Source organism: Mesoplodon bidens, assembly GCF_964165515.1.
Source record: "Mesoplodon bidens genome assembly, chromosome: 9".
Classification (NCBI taxonomy): domain Eukaryota; kingdom Metazoa; phylum Chordata; class Mammalia; order Artiodactyla; family Ziphiidae; genus Mesoplodon; species Mesoplodon bidens.
Genome location: NC_138166.1, coordinates 78,677,499 through 78,690,402, shown reverse-complemented (window position 1 = coordinate 78,690,402; position 12,904 = coordinate 78,677,499). Strand labels below are relative to the sequence as shown.

The following is a 12,904-nucleotide window of genomic DNA, read 5'->3' as shown; positions in this document are numbered from 1 at the left end:
TCTCCTTTCTGATTACTGTCTCAGTTTGTGGTACCTTTATATTATAGCGGTGGCCAAAGCAGAAAGGTGGGCATTAATCATTTCTTTCTCTTTCTGATCCCCACATCTAAATCCTGTTGATTCTGCTTCTGTAATGTCCAACAAATCTCACTCTCTTCCCACATCTTCATTGCCAACACCTCTGTTTGGGCCATTGCTAACATTACTTCAGAAGCCTCTATTTGGTCTCCCTACCTCTGTTCTTTCCTTTACTTCAGTCCAATTTCCAAAACGCAAATCTGATTATGTCCTTTCCTTCAACATTTTTTAGTAACTTTCCTTTGCCCTCAAGATGAAGTCTGGCCTGAAAGACTCTACATTTACCTGACTGCCACTTACCACTCCACCCCACCTCTTACGTCTTGCCAGCCACAGTGTTTCCAAGCAAGAGCGCTGTTGCATTTTTACGGGAGCAGTTTTCATCAGTGGAACTATCCCTCTATCACAAGTTAGTTAGCTTCCATAGCTTCTGCCCATATGCATTTTAAAATGCCCCTAACAGGGGGAGGTACCATCGCTGGGGAAAGCCACTGTCTGTTCTCACCCATGGCCCGCCTACCTTTCATTCTGCACCTAGCTGCCTATCTTTTACTTTTCTTCCTTGAAGGCTCAGTTTAGGGTGCTCTGCTTTGTGAAGCTGTCCTCAACCCCTGTCCCCCATTTCCCTTAACACCTATGTATAGTCTGGAACTCTGTGTTGTAATTGCCTCTGTATGCTGCTCCCCCAAAACTGTGAGCCCCCTAAAGGCAGAGGCCAGGTCTTGTTCAGCCTTGTGTTCCCAGTATGCGGCTCAGTGACTGACCTCTATCTGATGAAGCATTTGACCTCAAATAATTGACAACAAAATTCTCTTGACTCTATTAAGCATCAGTGAGAGTAATTCATCCATAAGAAGGACACTTTTAACAAAAATAAGACATGCAAACAAAACTGACAGCCTTCTAGTATTCATGCATGAGAAAGCTAAACCTGAGTCTGAGTGGACTTAAGAGCAACTGGAAACCAGTTGTCACCTTAATTTCCACCCACTACACAGTGAAATACAGTCTGCTGAGTGACAGTGTACAAATCACTTTCTGTGGCCCAGATGTTCACAAATTACAACTAACACAACACTGCCATCCCATCTTGCATATCCAGAACGTTGGTGCAGTGACAAAAATGTTACATATAAATAAAATCTCCTCTGTAAATCAAATGGAATTTCTCGGAGAATATGCCCCTTAAATTTAAGCTGGAATTGTAAAGTTCTTTAAAGCTATTATAATATTCTAATTTTTTAAAGCGTATATGGGTACTTTGCAAAAAGACATCTTTATACCAAAGGTAGAATATTTTTATTTAACCAGATACACAACTGTGCTTGTTTTCACTTAAAAATTTTCCACCCACATTGTTTACTTCTAACTTTTGCATATGTAAATAAGGATTAACAAAGCAGCAACTAAAAATATGTGCATATAGGTAATTAAGAAAAAGGAAGTTGCAGTTCCAAAATAATTAAATATCTAACCAGGCAACTAAATTCCACCTGATTTGTAAATACATGTGATTTTGGTGATCAGAGGACCCAGGTATTTCATCTTCTAAAATCATATTATTCCCTTTAAAAGTGTTAAGAATAAGCCAAACCTGGCTTTACATGAGTTCTGTGTGCTTCCACTGAAACCGTGACAGATGTATTTTACTTGGTTAAATTGGAATATGATCCACAGTTTTGTGATTCTTCTTAAGTTATAAACATATCAGACATATGATGTGATTGGTTAAGTTAGTGTTTGTGAGGTATTCAAAGGGAAATTGGAGACAAAGTATTTTCTGATCTTAGTATTTGGTTTTATAATATGTACAAATAGACTTTGCCTCAGTATTTCATTTTTATTTCAGGGGAAGACTTTAGTGAATAAGTACTCTATCAGATTCACCTCATAGAGAAAATTGTGATTACTACTTAAGCAGTCAGGTAGCATTTAATTCTTGTGATATATTCTATACTAATTCTCTACTTAAGCAGGGCACAGGTGCAGTGATGATAGGATAGGAAACGTGTACCCAAAAAGACAAGTGGAAAAATACCACAAAATCATTTCGTTCAAGCACCAAAAAGAGCTTAAATAAATTTAAGCTCTTAAAAACTAAATGAAATGTTTATTGAATAAATTAGTAAAACACACATGTTACTCCTTAACAAGTTTTGCCGAAAGAAAGTTCCACACCTTCACAGTTGGCTAAGACAGAGATTGGGTAAGAAACGGACAGTAGTCTCAGGTAAACACTTAAAAAGCGTACGTGTGTTGTTTATCAGCCGTGACAGTTTTGATACGTAGAAATTCACTTATTTGAGAATCTGTCTGAGCCACGATAAATATATTAAAATTACTGGCAATACTATTTTAGTTAAATGTAATGTTATATTTTAAAGTACAAAAGTGGCTTTCAGATTCAGATGATTGCTCTTATTTAACAGCACCCCCCACTTTGGGTTGCTTGCATTATCCATAGAACTGTGTGTCTGTAAACATGAAATATTTTCTGTATTTTTTGTATATATTAATGGAAGTCTGATCTAAAGCTCTGGTGCATGCAACTTGTGCAGTTGTCCGATGTGGCAGTAATGAAAGGAACTCAGCTCCTGATCTCAGTTCTCCTTCCATGTAAGTTGGCCCTGCACATCTGAGGGTTCCACATCCTCAGCTTCAACCAACGGCACTAGGTCCACATTTGGTAGAATCAGCGGATGTAGAACCCGCCAGAAACCCAGGGCCGACTGTACCTATGACATTTTATATGAGGGGCTTGAGCATCCATGGATTCTGGTATCTGAGGGGGATACTGGAACCAATGTCCTGCAGATACCAAGAGACAACTATATAGCTCAGTAAAATATACTATCAACCAAACTTGGTCATTCAACTGCTGTGAATCACTTCATAGTCCTTTGAGGACTGGTTAGAATAAAGTATATGGTGTCATTCATTCATTCAACAAGTAGTTATTGAGTTGCTCTGTGCTAAGTGCCACACAGGTACTAGGTTTGAAGTGATGACTAAAATCAGAAATGGCTAGTAAATTTAAAAAAAAAAAAAAAAAGGCTATTGCCAATGGTGCTTGAAGTCTAAAGCAGGGAGACACCCTGTTATGTGTACAGGAACACATAATTACAAACTGAGTTAACTGCTTTGAAGAAAAGGAATCTGATCCTAAGCAAATATATATGACACCGTAATGTTACTTACTTGGGGGATTGTCCAGTGCTGCAAATGGAGTTGGCTAGGGAAGTCTTTTTGAGAATGTAACCCTTGAGCTCTCAACAGAAGGACAAGTAGTAGTTAATCGGATGATGGCAGAGGATCATGGGACAACTAGGAATCTATACTAATGAAGGAACAGGCAAGTTCAGCTGCCCTATGGCGGGAACCTTCTGGATGGGCATAGACTGGGGTTAGAATGGTTGACATGAGACCTGAGGCATAGCTAAGGGCCGGGTGTGCCCAACCTTGAGAGCCATGGTAAGGATATTAATCTTCATTCTGGTGTCTTTGCTTCCTTATCTTAAATTTTTTCTTTTACCCTTTCCCATCTTCTATGGTAGAAACCTCAGTGTACTTCAGAGTTTTTGCTTCTGTTCATAAACATAGACTTGCTTGCTTAGTACTTCTCAGAGTGGTAGGATTTTTCTAGGGAAAATAAAAAGGAACTGCTTTCATATTCTGGAGTTTGGTGGGAAAGAACCATTTGTAAGGATGGCTCATGTGTAAAACAGCAGTATCTTCTTCTCTCATCATTGCGGGAAGCGAGTTAATCATTCACGAGTAGTTACTCCAGCTCTGTAGCTGGATAAAGACCACCACAGATTTTCTAATCATGCTTCTCAGGTTACCTTAGCCCTGTTCTCCTGTACTCTTTTTCCTGGTTTATCGTTTTCTATTTTCCCATCCGTAGTTGACTCTTTTGGGTTGCACCAAATCTGCATCATCTGCCCGTTCCTTCCAGTGCCGTGTGGTGCTCTGTGTGTACCACCACATCCCTACTACTTGATTTGGCCTGTTTCTTGACTCTGTCATTCTGGTCAGCTCATCTCTGTAGCCATTCTTTACATTTTACCATTATCTCCACCATTTGAAGGTAGGACTCTGTTGGTAACCATAGTAGCTCAAGGACAGAATGAATGAAGGAAAAAACAAAAAATGAAAACAAAAAATCCCAAGCCTCCCTCTGCACATGCCAACCAAAATGGGGGAGAGACCTGCCAGCTGGTTTTGAATCTTAAGGAATTCTTCTCTAGGCTAGATTTCCCACTGATATGTTGATGACAAAAGCTCCACCTAGACTATCAGGTTCTTAGCCTGACCAAGATAAGCACCAGCTTTGTACTGTTACAAAGTACTATAGGACTGGAATTTTCATTTTATTTTGTTTCAGAATTTCCTCCAAATGGAACCTGTAAAGATTTAATAAGGATTCTAGGAATTCCAAATATCTATATCTTAGACTTGGATGCAACATTCCCCAAAGTGCTTCCTGCCTCGAAATTGGGTACCATGACTGTGTGAAAATAACTGTGTGCCTTACTCTCACAGACTAAGGGGCGCAGAAAGCCAAAACATGCACCAGCCGTGTTTTCTGGAGCTAATTCAGCACTGATGGACTTCCCAGAAGTCAAAGAGCTATCAGCAAAAACTGCATCCCCACCTAATCTGGATAAAACCTGTGGTGTTTCAGGACCTGTCTTCTGTCCTACTTGATGTATTTGCTGCTGCTTTCCCCTGAAAACAGAATGTACGATCACTCTCAGGGCTGCTTTCCCTTCAGAGAAATGGGAATGAGGAAGCAGTCAGGAATTGCTCACTTGGACCCCTATCCTGACATCAGGAGAATAGGGTGCTCAGGTGAATTGAGAATAGTCATTTATTTAGTATGCCCTTCTAATTTTCAAGACATTATGATAGGTGTTTTCATATTGATTTCATTTATTCTTCTAAATCCTTGTCAGGGAGGACTTACTACTATTCCTATTTTCTAGGTAGGAGAATGTATCCTCAAAAAGTTTGACGTACATGATTTAACTCAGCTTTTCAAGCCCAGTCCTCTTAGACTACAAATTTTGTATTTTTTTAACACATCATCATCTTCTCTCTTGAATATGTAATGTATGCTTGTTATGTACAGAGCACAGTGGTGGTTGCAGTGAGGGGCCTAGCTGTTGTTGCTAAGATAAATCATAAACGTAGAAGGATAATGCAGTAGGTGGGAGACTTTGGTCTTAATGTGGAGGCCACTATGTACCTTTAATCTGTACTATATAGTATTTGTTTGTTTCACGCTTCTCCCTTTCCCACAAGCTAAGTCCCTGGATGCCGTAGTCTGTTTTCTTTCATCTTTGTATTTTAAACATTCATCCCTACAATGGTCACATGCTAGGTGCTTATTAAATATCATTCTAGAGGTTGCACAAATGAGGCAAGAATTAAACTGTCGTTATTAAAATGTTTCCTCAAGTGCCAGTTAGGTAAGTTATGGAGAAACATAAATCACTTTCACTCCTTTAAAACCTTAACAGAGTTCCCGTTGCCTCATAAGTATCAAACATTTTTTCAAAAAAATCAATTTAAATGTCCTTAATTTTTAAAAGCATGTCTGCGTTGCATTTACGTTCTAAAGTATCACAAAATTAAGTAGTCACCGGCCATCAGAAATCCCCAGCAAATGGGGATTTCTTTTTCTGAGTAACACAGGGTAGGTCTCATAGGATCTAGAAGCACCAAGTGCCAGCAGTGACTGTGTACTATGAAAATTACCAGATCCGGCTCCTTGACCAGATTCCTCCTGAGTCTTCCTGTGATGTCCTCCGGGCAGTGGACTGGAGTACAAGTACTCTACCGATGCTCTTGGGGCTGGTTTAGGCCCTACCATGTTTTGCATGCTTTAGGTCTGCTTGTTTCAGCTCCATACATCATGCTCTTGTTGAGTGCTTGCTGCTTTTGGCTGTCTTCTTAACCCCCTCAGGATGGTCCCAGGTGACTCCTACCCTCTCTGGAATCTGAGATGTTGGTATAATTCAGAGACTTCTCCTATTGTTCCCAAACTACTCTGCACTTGGAAAATCTTTTTATTTCACATAAATAGTAATTTAGGAGTGAAAAAAAAGTAGTTTTATCTACAGGGAGACCCCAGGAGGGATTTTTCTAGGAGGAAACAGCCTGTGTAAATGATTCAGTCTGCTGTTTCCCTTTCAACCCCCCTGCCCCCCACCCAATGTTACTGCTTGAAGACACAACCAAGAGTCTTTTACCTTTGGAGAAACAGCTGAGGAGCATTTGCTTTCAAATGTAAGTCATTAAGAATGGGATGCACTAACATTATATTACTCTAGCAATTCCAAGGCTTTCACATTAAAAAATACATAAAGCAAAATATTTTCACGCCCATATTGTCTAGCCCCAAAGAACATTAACCCCTGCTTGAAATTCTATCAAATTAAAGAGTAATCATTGGAAGATCTGGTAAAGCAAGCACCAGCTGACCCTTGAACAACATGGGTTTTGAACTGCATGGGTCCACTTATATGTGAATTTTTTTCACTGGTAAATACTACAGTACTACGCCATCTGAGTTGGTTGAATCCACAGATGCGTGTATAGGGAGGGCTGACTGTAAATTATACTTGGATTTTCGACTACGCAGAGGGTCAGCTCCCCAACCCCTGTGTTGTTTAAGGGTCACTGTACTAGTAACTGATGGACACTCCAACTTACTAATAACAGTATGCTGGACTGATTAGTGATAATTATAACCTAATATTTGGAAACAGTATAGTTTAAATTTCTTTTTATCTTTAAAGGATAATGCATTAATTCGATGACATTTGAAAGTTTTTTTCTTTTTTAATTCCAATTTATATAACACATCCACCTTTTATTTTCATGTCAAAAAAAAAAGGAAAAAATCAGACTGATGTTCTCACATAAGCCTCAAAGTTATGGGTATGAGAACAGTATGAACATACATTGATAAATTTCTGTAGTGGTTTATGCAGTATGTTCTCATTTTTACACCATTGCATTTTATTATTTAAACCCTTTTCTAGGGATTTATATGTGTATAGTGGACTTTATGCTTTAAAGTTAAATTAATTTATCTTCTATACCAATTATTTAGCCTGTCTTTCTAAATGTAAGGTCTCAAAAATCTTGATTTCCAGCTTATAAAAAGTTACTTTTTGGTGCTTTCTCGACCAAGTAAAATTGTAATGCAAGACGTGACAAATGGTTCTCTTTAAAATTAGATGCTTCAAGCTAAGGTCTCTGAACTACCTTGCTCTGAGGGAGAAAAAGAGAAATGCGTATGAGAGATTATAACTTCTGTCTTTTCTGAAACCCGATTTTGTGCTAACATGCTTGTTAGGCTTGTTCAGAAGAAAATGGTTCAGATATAATGATTTCTGTACTCTGGTTATGGAAGTTTAATGGCATTGAATAACTTCATAAATGAAATGCAGACTTTAGAGGAGAATTTTATCCTATTATTCTTGAGGCTTTACCAATCTTGAGAGCAACAAAATGGAGCTGTCTCTTTGAAGGCAAGCGGAAACATCCAGTAGAGGATAAGAGCCAGAATGAAGGTGAAGCCCATAGCGTTTTTCTTTCATGATGAAAGTGATCATTACCCACCCCGAGCCATCCCCAAATATTGTTCTACCTTAAACTGCAAGATACCATCCCAGGATTTCTTCATTGTCATGTTGAAGAAACAGATAACTTTGTATTGTCTTTTCATCATAATAAAAATGTTTCAGTGTGGTGTTTTTGAAAGCCCCTCCCAAAGTTTAGAGTCATAAAACTTAGTTACTTTAAAAGATATTTTTTATTTCTTCTATTAAGATGTGCATCATGTCAGCATTTAGACTGTAAATTGTCTTTAAAAGAAAGATTAAAGATAATGTGCAAAAATGGGTTAAGGTCCAGACTACTCTCTCTCCTTTCCAGATTGGTCTTTTATTAATCCTCCTTTCTTTTCTCCCCCCTCTATCCTCTTTCTCCATTGTTCTTCTCTTTTTCACCCCTACTTTCTTTCTCCCCCATCTCTTTCTCTTCCTGTTTCTTTTTTTCTCCTTTGTCGTGTTTTGCTGTTAGTTGATGTCTCTCTCTAGTTTCTGATATTGTCTGGATTTTAATGTTGCCGTTTTATGAAACTGATTAAAATCTTAATGTTCAAATCTATCCGTTTTTTCCAGGTAGGTATCATTTTGCTTAGTAAAGCTAAAGGAATACTACTGCGGATCCTAATAGTAATAGTTAGCATTCTGTATGCACTTTCTGTGTGACAGATGTTGTGCCACTATGAGTATTAATATGAATTGTCTTCATTTATACCTCAACAGTTTTATGCGGGAAGTGTTAGTTATGACAGAGTTGCTTTCCTGGAGTCCCTTTGCACGTTGGAATTGATGTTTGAGCCCACAGACTGTCTCTGGGACCTGCGCTCTTTAGCCCTGTCTCACTACCACTGTTACTCCACTGAGGCAAGGGCCCAGATACTGGTTCGGATTTTTTTTTTTTTTTTTTAGTCAATCTGTTTCCCCCCACACACACATCTTTATATGAAACTCTTTAGAACAATGTTGTGACACTTGTCATTAATTTCATTAAGGTTGTTGTATTTCACAGATAGCTATGCGGAATAATTCCTTTGGTTTTGTTGAAATGATAGAGTAGTATACTATGATGTCTTAAATGGAAATGTGATTTGTTGAATAAATGTTATCCTCATGGCCTAGGAAGTTATATCATAATTTTATTCATTACCACAGTATTGCCTTGGGCATATTATTAACTTCTGCATTTCAATTTAGATATCTCAAATTGAATTTTCAAATACTTTTTTTTTTTTAAGGGCTTCAAATGCTTGGCTATTTCTTTCTTTCTTTCTTTATTTATGGCTGTGTTGGGTCTTTGTTTCTGTGCGAAGGCTTTCTCTAGTTGTGGCAAGCGGGGGCCACTCTTCATCGAGGTGCTCGGGCCTCTCACTATCCCGGCCTCTCTCGTGGCGGAGCACAGGCTCCAGATGCGCAGGCTCAGTAGTTGTGGCTCACGGGCCTAGCTGCTCCGCGGCATGTGGGATCTTCCCAGACCAGGGCTCGAACTTGTGTCCCCTGCATTAGCAGGCAGACTCTCAACCACTGTGCCACCAGGGCAACCCTCAAATACTTTTAAAGTATGTCAACTGTTATGACAATAAGTAAGGCAACTTTTATAAACATTATTGATCACCTAACACAAACTAATTCCATTAAATATATAGAAAATTGTTTTAAAATATACTCAGTATATTTTTAAGGGAAGAAATTTAAATCTGCTCTACTGATTAACTATTAAAATTGAAGGGGAGGGGTGTTTGTTTGTAATAAAGGTTTGAAATTCTATCCAGTAATCTTGGGTTTTGTATTACAATGCATTATTTTCAAATCTGGAGTTTTAATTACAATAGCTATTTGTGACAAATTTTATGTAATACATAGATAAATTTCTTACGAATCAACCTTTTTAATTACTTAGGAAACCTTTAATATTTAAGAACATAAAAGATGTCTTGGAATTCTGTCCTTGATCAGTCAGTATTTTTCTCTTTGGAGAACTGCATATTGGAGTAGATTAGGAATTTCAAATAATCATATAAAACTGTAATAATAGTTTCAAAGGATTTTTGACATTAGAGGAGACAAAATATTGATTTAATACACAAAAGAATTTTTATGAAGAGAATTTAGTTTAAAAGATCAGCAAATTCTGTGGAAAACTATTAGGCTGTGTCTACATGACTACTAAAAATCATTGATTTCAGTTATAAGAAAATGTCTCCAAAAGTTAGTTTTCCAAATTTAACCACATGTTACTCAATAAAGAGAAGGGTATGTCATGGGCATCAACTCCGGAGTTGTTATCCAGATCGCCTGACTGTATTCAAGGCTTAAGATTCCACACTCTAAATTAAGAATTGTTCTCTCCTTCCTTATTTTGGTTCTGAATCTATTTTTATTTTTATTCCTATTTTAGTTCTACTTTATCTCAGACCATCTTAATTCTATGAAATGGCAAAAAGATTCTTTGCTAATCAGTTTCTAGAAATCTAAAATAGAAATTAAGTTGCTTTCCGTCCTGAATGAATCTCTCCCTTCCCTCTGAAGTATGACTTTAATTTCAAAAGAACAAACTGCATCTTGATGCAGGTTTCTTCAGTCATTGAAATGGCCTCTGCTTTTACTGTACATGTATCACAATGTTAAAAATTAAAACTGCTGTGATAGGAGAAGACATCATGATTATTTAGTTTTTGGTATGCTTACCTCAGTTTTCTGTATTTCAGCTTTCTGAATAAGGTTTATAAAATAAAGTTTAGACAGTGCCATGAATGTGGTAAACTGTTTTTTTAAAATAAGAAATTGGTATTTTTATTTGGTTATTATTTTTAACAGGAATCTTATCTCATTAAATCTCTTTTTCTTCCTGTTATGTCTGTTTTTCTCAGTGGTATTTTCTTTATGCTGTGCTGAATATCAAGTCTGATCTCAGAATTATGAGAAACATTGATAAGATTTTTTAGTATCAGGTGTGTGCCATCTAAGTTTGTAAATAGACTAGAATGAGTTGGTATGTGGTAAAGATGAGATCCTATTAATTAAAAGATAAGCTAAGGAAACATGTTATTTTGTTTTGATTTGAAAAGCCAGATATCGACAGACTTACTTCATTCTTAGGAGAGTGTACTGGGAAATTAATGGCTAAACACTCCTATTTTTATGGTGCTTATTTCTTTCCTTTTGACAGGAGCTTTAATAAATCATATAAAGTAAGGGATGAGATGATTACCTCCACTTTTAAGAATATAAATAAAATATCTAGTGAAGACTTTGTATGAAGAGATGGTGTGAAATCTTCAGCATGCAAAAATAATTTCTGAGAAACTACCTCTTACACACTCAAACCGTTAACAGTTTTCCCCAGCCATCCATAAAAATTATGTTGTAATTTGTGTTGGAATTAATAAAATAGGTTCCAATAGCTATATCTATAATGCTTTACCTTTCTTTTTAAATTGAAGTATAGTTGATTTACAGTGTTGTGTTGTTTCAGGTGTACAGCACAGTGATTCAGTTATATATATATTCTTTAATGCTTTACCTTAACCTAAATTCTTATGACACACTGTGTTTTGTACTCTAATGTGCTAATTTTTAGAACAGCTGAATAATTATTACAAGCTGTAAAGCTTATTGTTACTTTCTTTCTTGACTGTGCCATCTGTCAGAAACAAAAGCAAAGATAACAATCTCAGTGAGCCAGGAAAGACTCTCCATTGCTTAATGTGCCTTTTAAGGAAACACATCTACATGGAAAACAAAATTAAGGCTGCATTTCAAAGAGAATCTTTGTTACTTCATTGCAGGTGGGGAACCCAAGGAGATTTTACCACTACTCATCCACGGCCTGTGGTCAAAGTAAAACTCTTCACGGAAAGCACTGGGGTCTTGGCCCTTGAAGATAAAGAACTGGGAAAGGTGAGTTACGGTCAGCTCCGTGTTTCCCAGGGAGCACAATTTTAACTTCTCTTGATTTAGAGTTAAGGTGGACCAGTATGCAGTGTGTAAACCTTCTGTTCGTACGTTTATAATTTATTTGTAATTTCCCATGAGCCCAGCTTACAGCTCTGATTTACTAAACATAATTGCTGTAATGGAGAAAGTATTGTGATAGGCCTTGGGTGTTTAAGGGGAACACTTAAGGTCCTAGTCACTGACTGAGTCACTCTTGTCACACGTACTTCACTGGCCAGTGAGTGAATGGTATAGGCCAACTTGTCCTTCTTGGTGAAAGGTAACCCTAATTCAAACATGTCTGTCCGTGGGTTACAAGCATCCTCTTTATATTTGAAGTCATCTGCTCTTTATGTTCGTTGTGATTAGACTGATTACAGAATATCTCTTAAGTGTATTTATCTCTTGTACCTCTCTCATTTTCCCTGTGAGAAGGTCTTCGCCACACAGCTTTTAGCATAGAATTGTTTTTTTCCTATAGTCACCTCCTCATACCTATAATATATTTATCCTCTAATCCAGTATCTCTCAGCTTCTTCTGACATTACGGTAGATTTGTGATCTTAACACCTCTCTGTGGGAAAGATTATCTGCAGTTTTGTTTACGAGGTAGATGCGTTCCAGTGAGTAGACTATAAAGTTATCTTCTGTAATGTGGATCTATTTTACCCAGACCTGAGCACTGCTTTCATATATATTTTCCAGAAAATAAAGCCTTAAGAAATCTTACTTGAAAATTTCTGGTAGTGGTGGATAGCTGGTGTGACGCTAGGTGTCGAAGGATGCTAGGATTCGTGTGTACGTTGGATTTTTTTCCCCCTAAAGTTGGGATTTCTATTCATTTCAAATCTTCCTCCTTTTCTGTATCCTTTGCACCTTTGAAGTTTCATTTCTAGGGATTTCGTGAATCGATACCCACACTCCAGAAATTGTGAGTCTGCATTCATATGCTAGATTTCCTCTTCTGTTTCCCTGTTATGTGTATTTCTTAATACCTAAGAGAGCTAAACCATAATGTTCGTTCATTCATGTGCTTATATATTTGTGCATTTATTCATTCAACAAAGGTATACAGGTGGCATAATCTAAGAGAAGAACCCTGGAGACTGCATGTGGTCTGATGGATTTGTGAATCAGGGTTTCTCATTTAAATTATTATTACATTCATTTTACCTTGTTTCCTTATTGTAACTATTTTTCACTGTGTAATAGCAGCCATTTTAACTCTAATGCTATAACGTAATTTAAGGTATTTTTAATTTATTTTTCAGCTC

The 12,904-nt window shown here is 37.3% G+C and overlaps 1 protein-coding gene across 6 annotated transcripts in view; it reads left to right on the top strand.

Annotated features, from left to right (window-relative positions):
* The window catches only part of CADPS2 (calcium dependent secretion activator 2), a 487,398-nt gene that overhangs the window by 215,425 nt on the left and 259,069 nt on the right, over nt 1–12,904 (top strand). For all 6 annotated transcript variants that reach the window (XM_081243761.1, XM_081243760.1, XM_081243759.1 and 3 more), the window contains one exon: nt 11,483–11,594. In XM_081243761.1, coding sequence (XP_081099887.1) covers nt 11,483–11,594 — 112 coding nt within the window. The remainder of the gene's footprint in view (nt 1–11,482; nt 11,595–12,904) is intronic.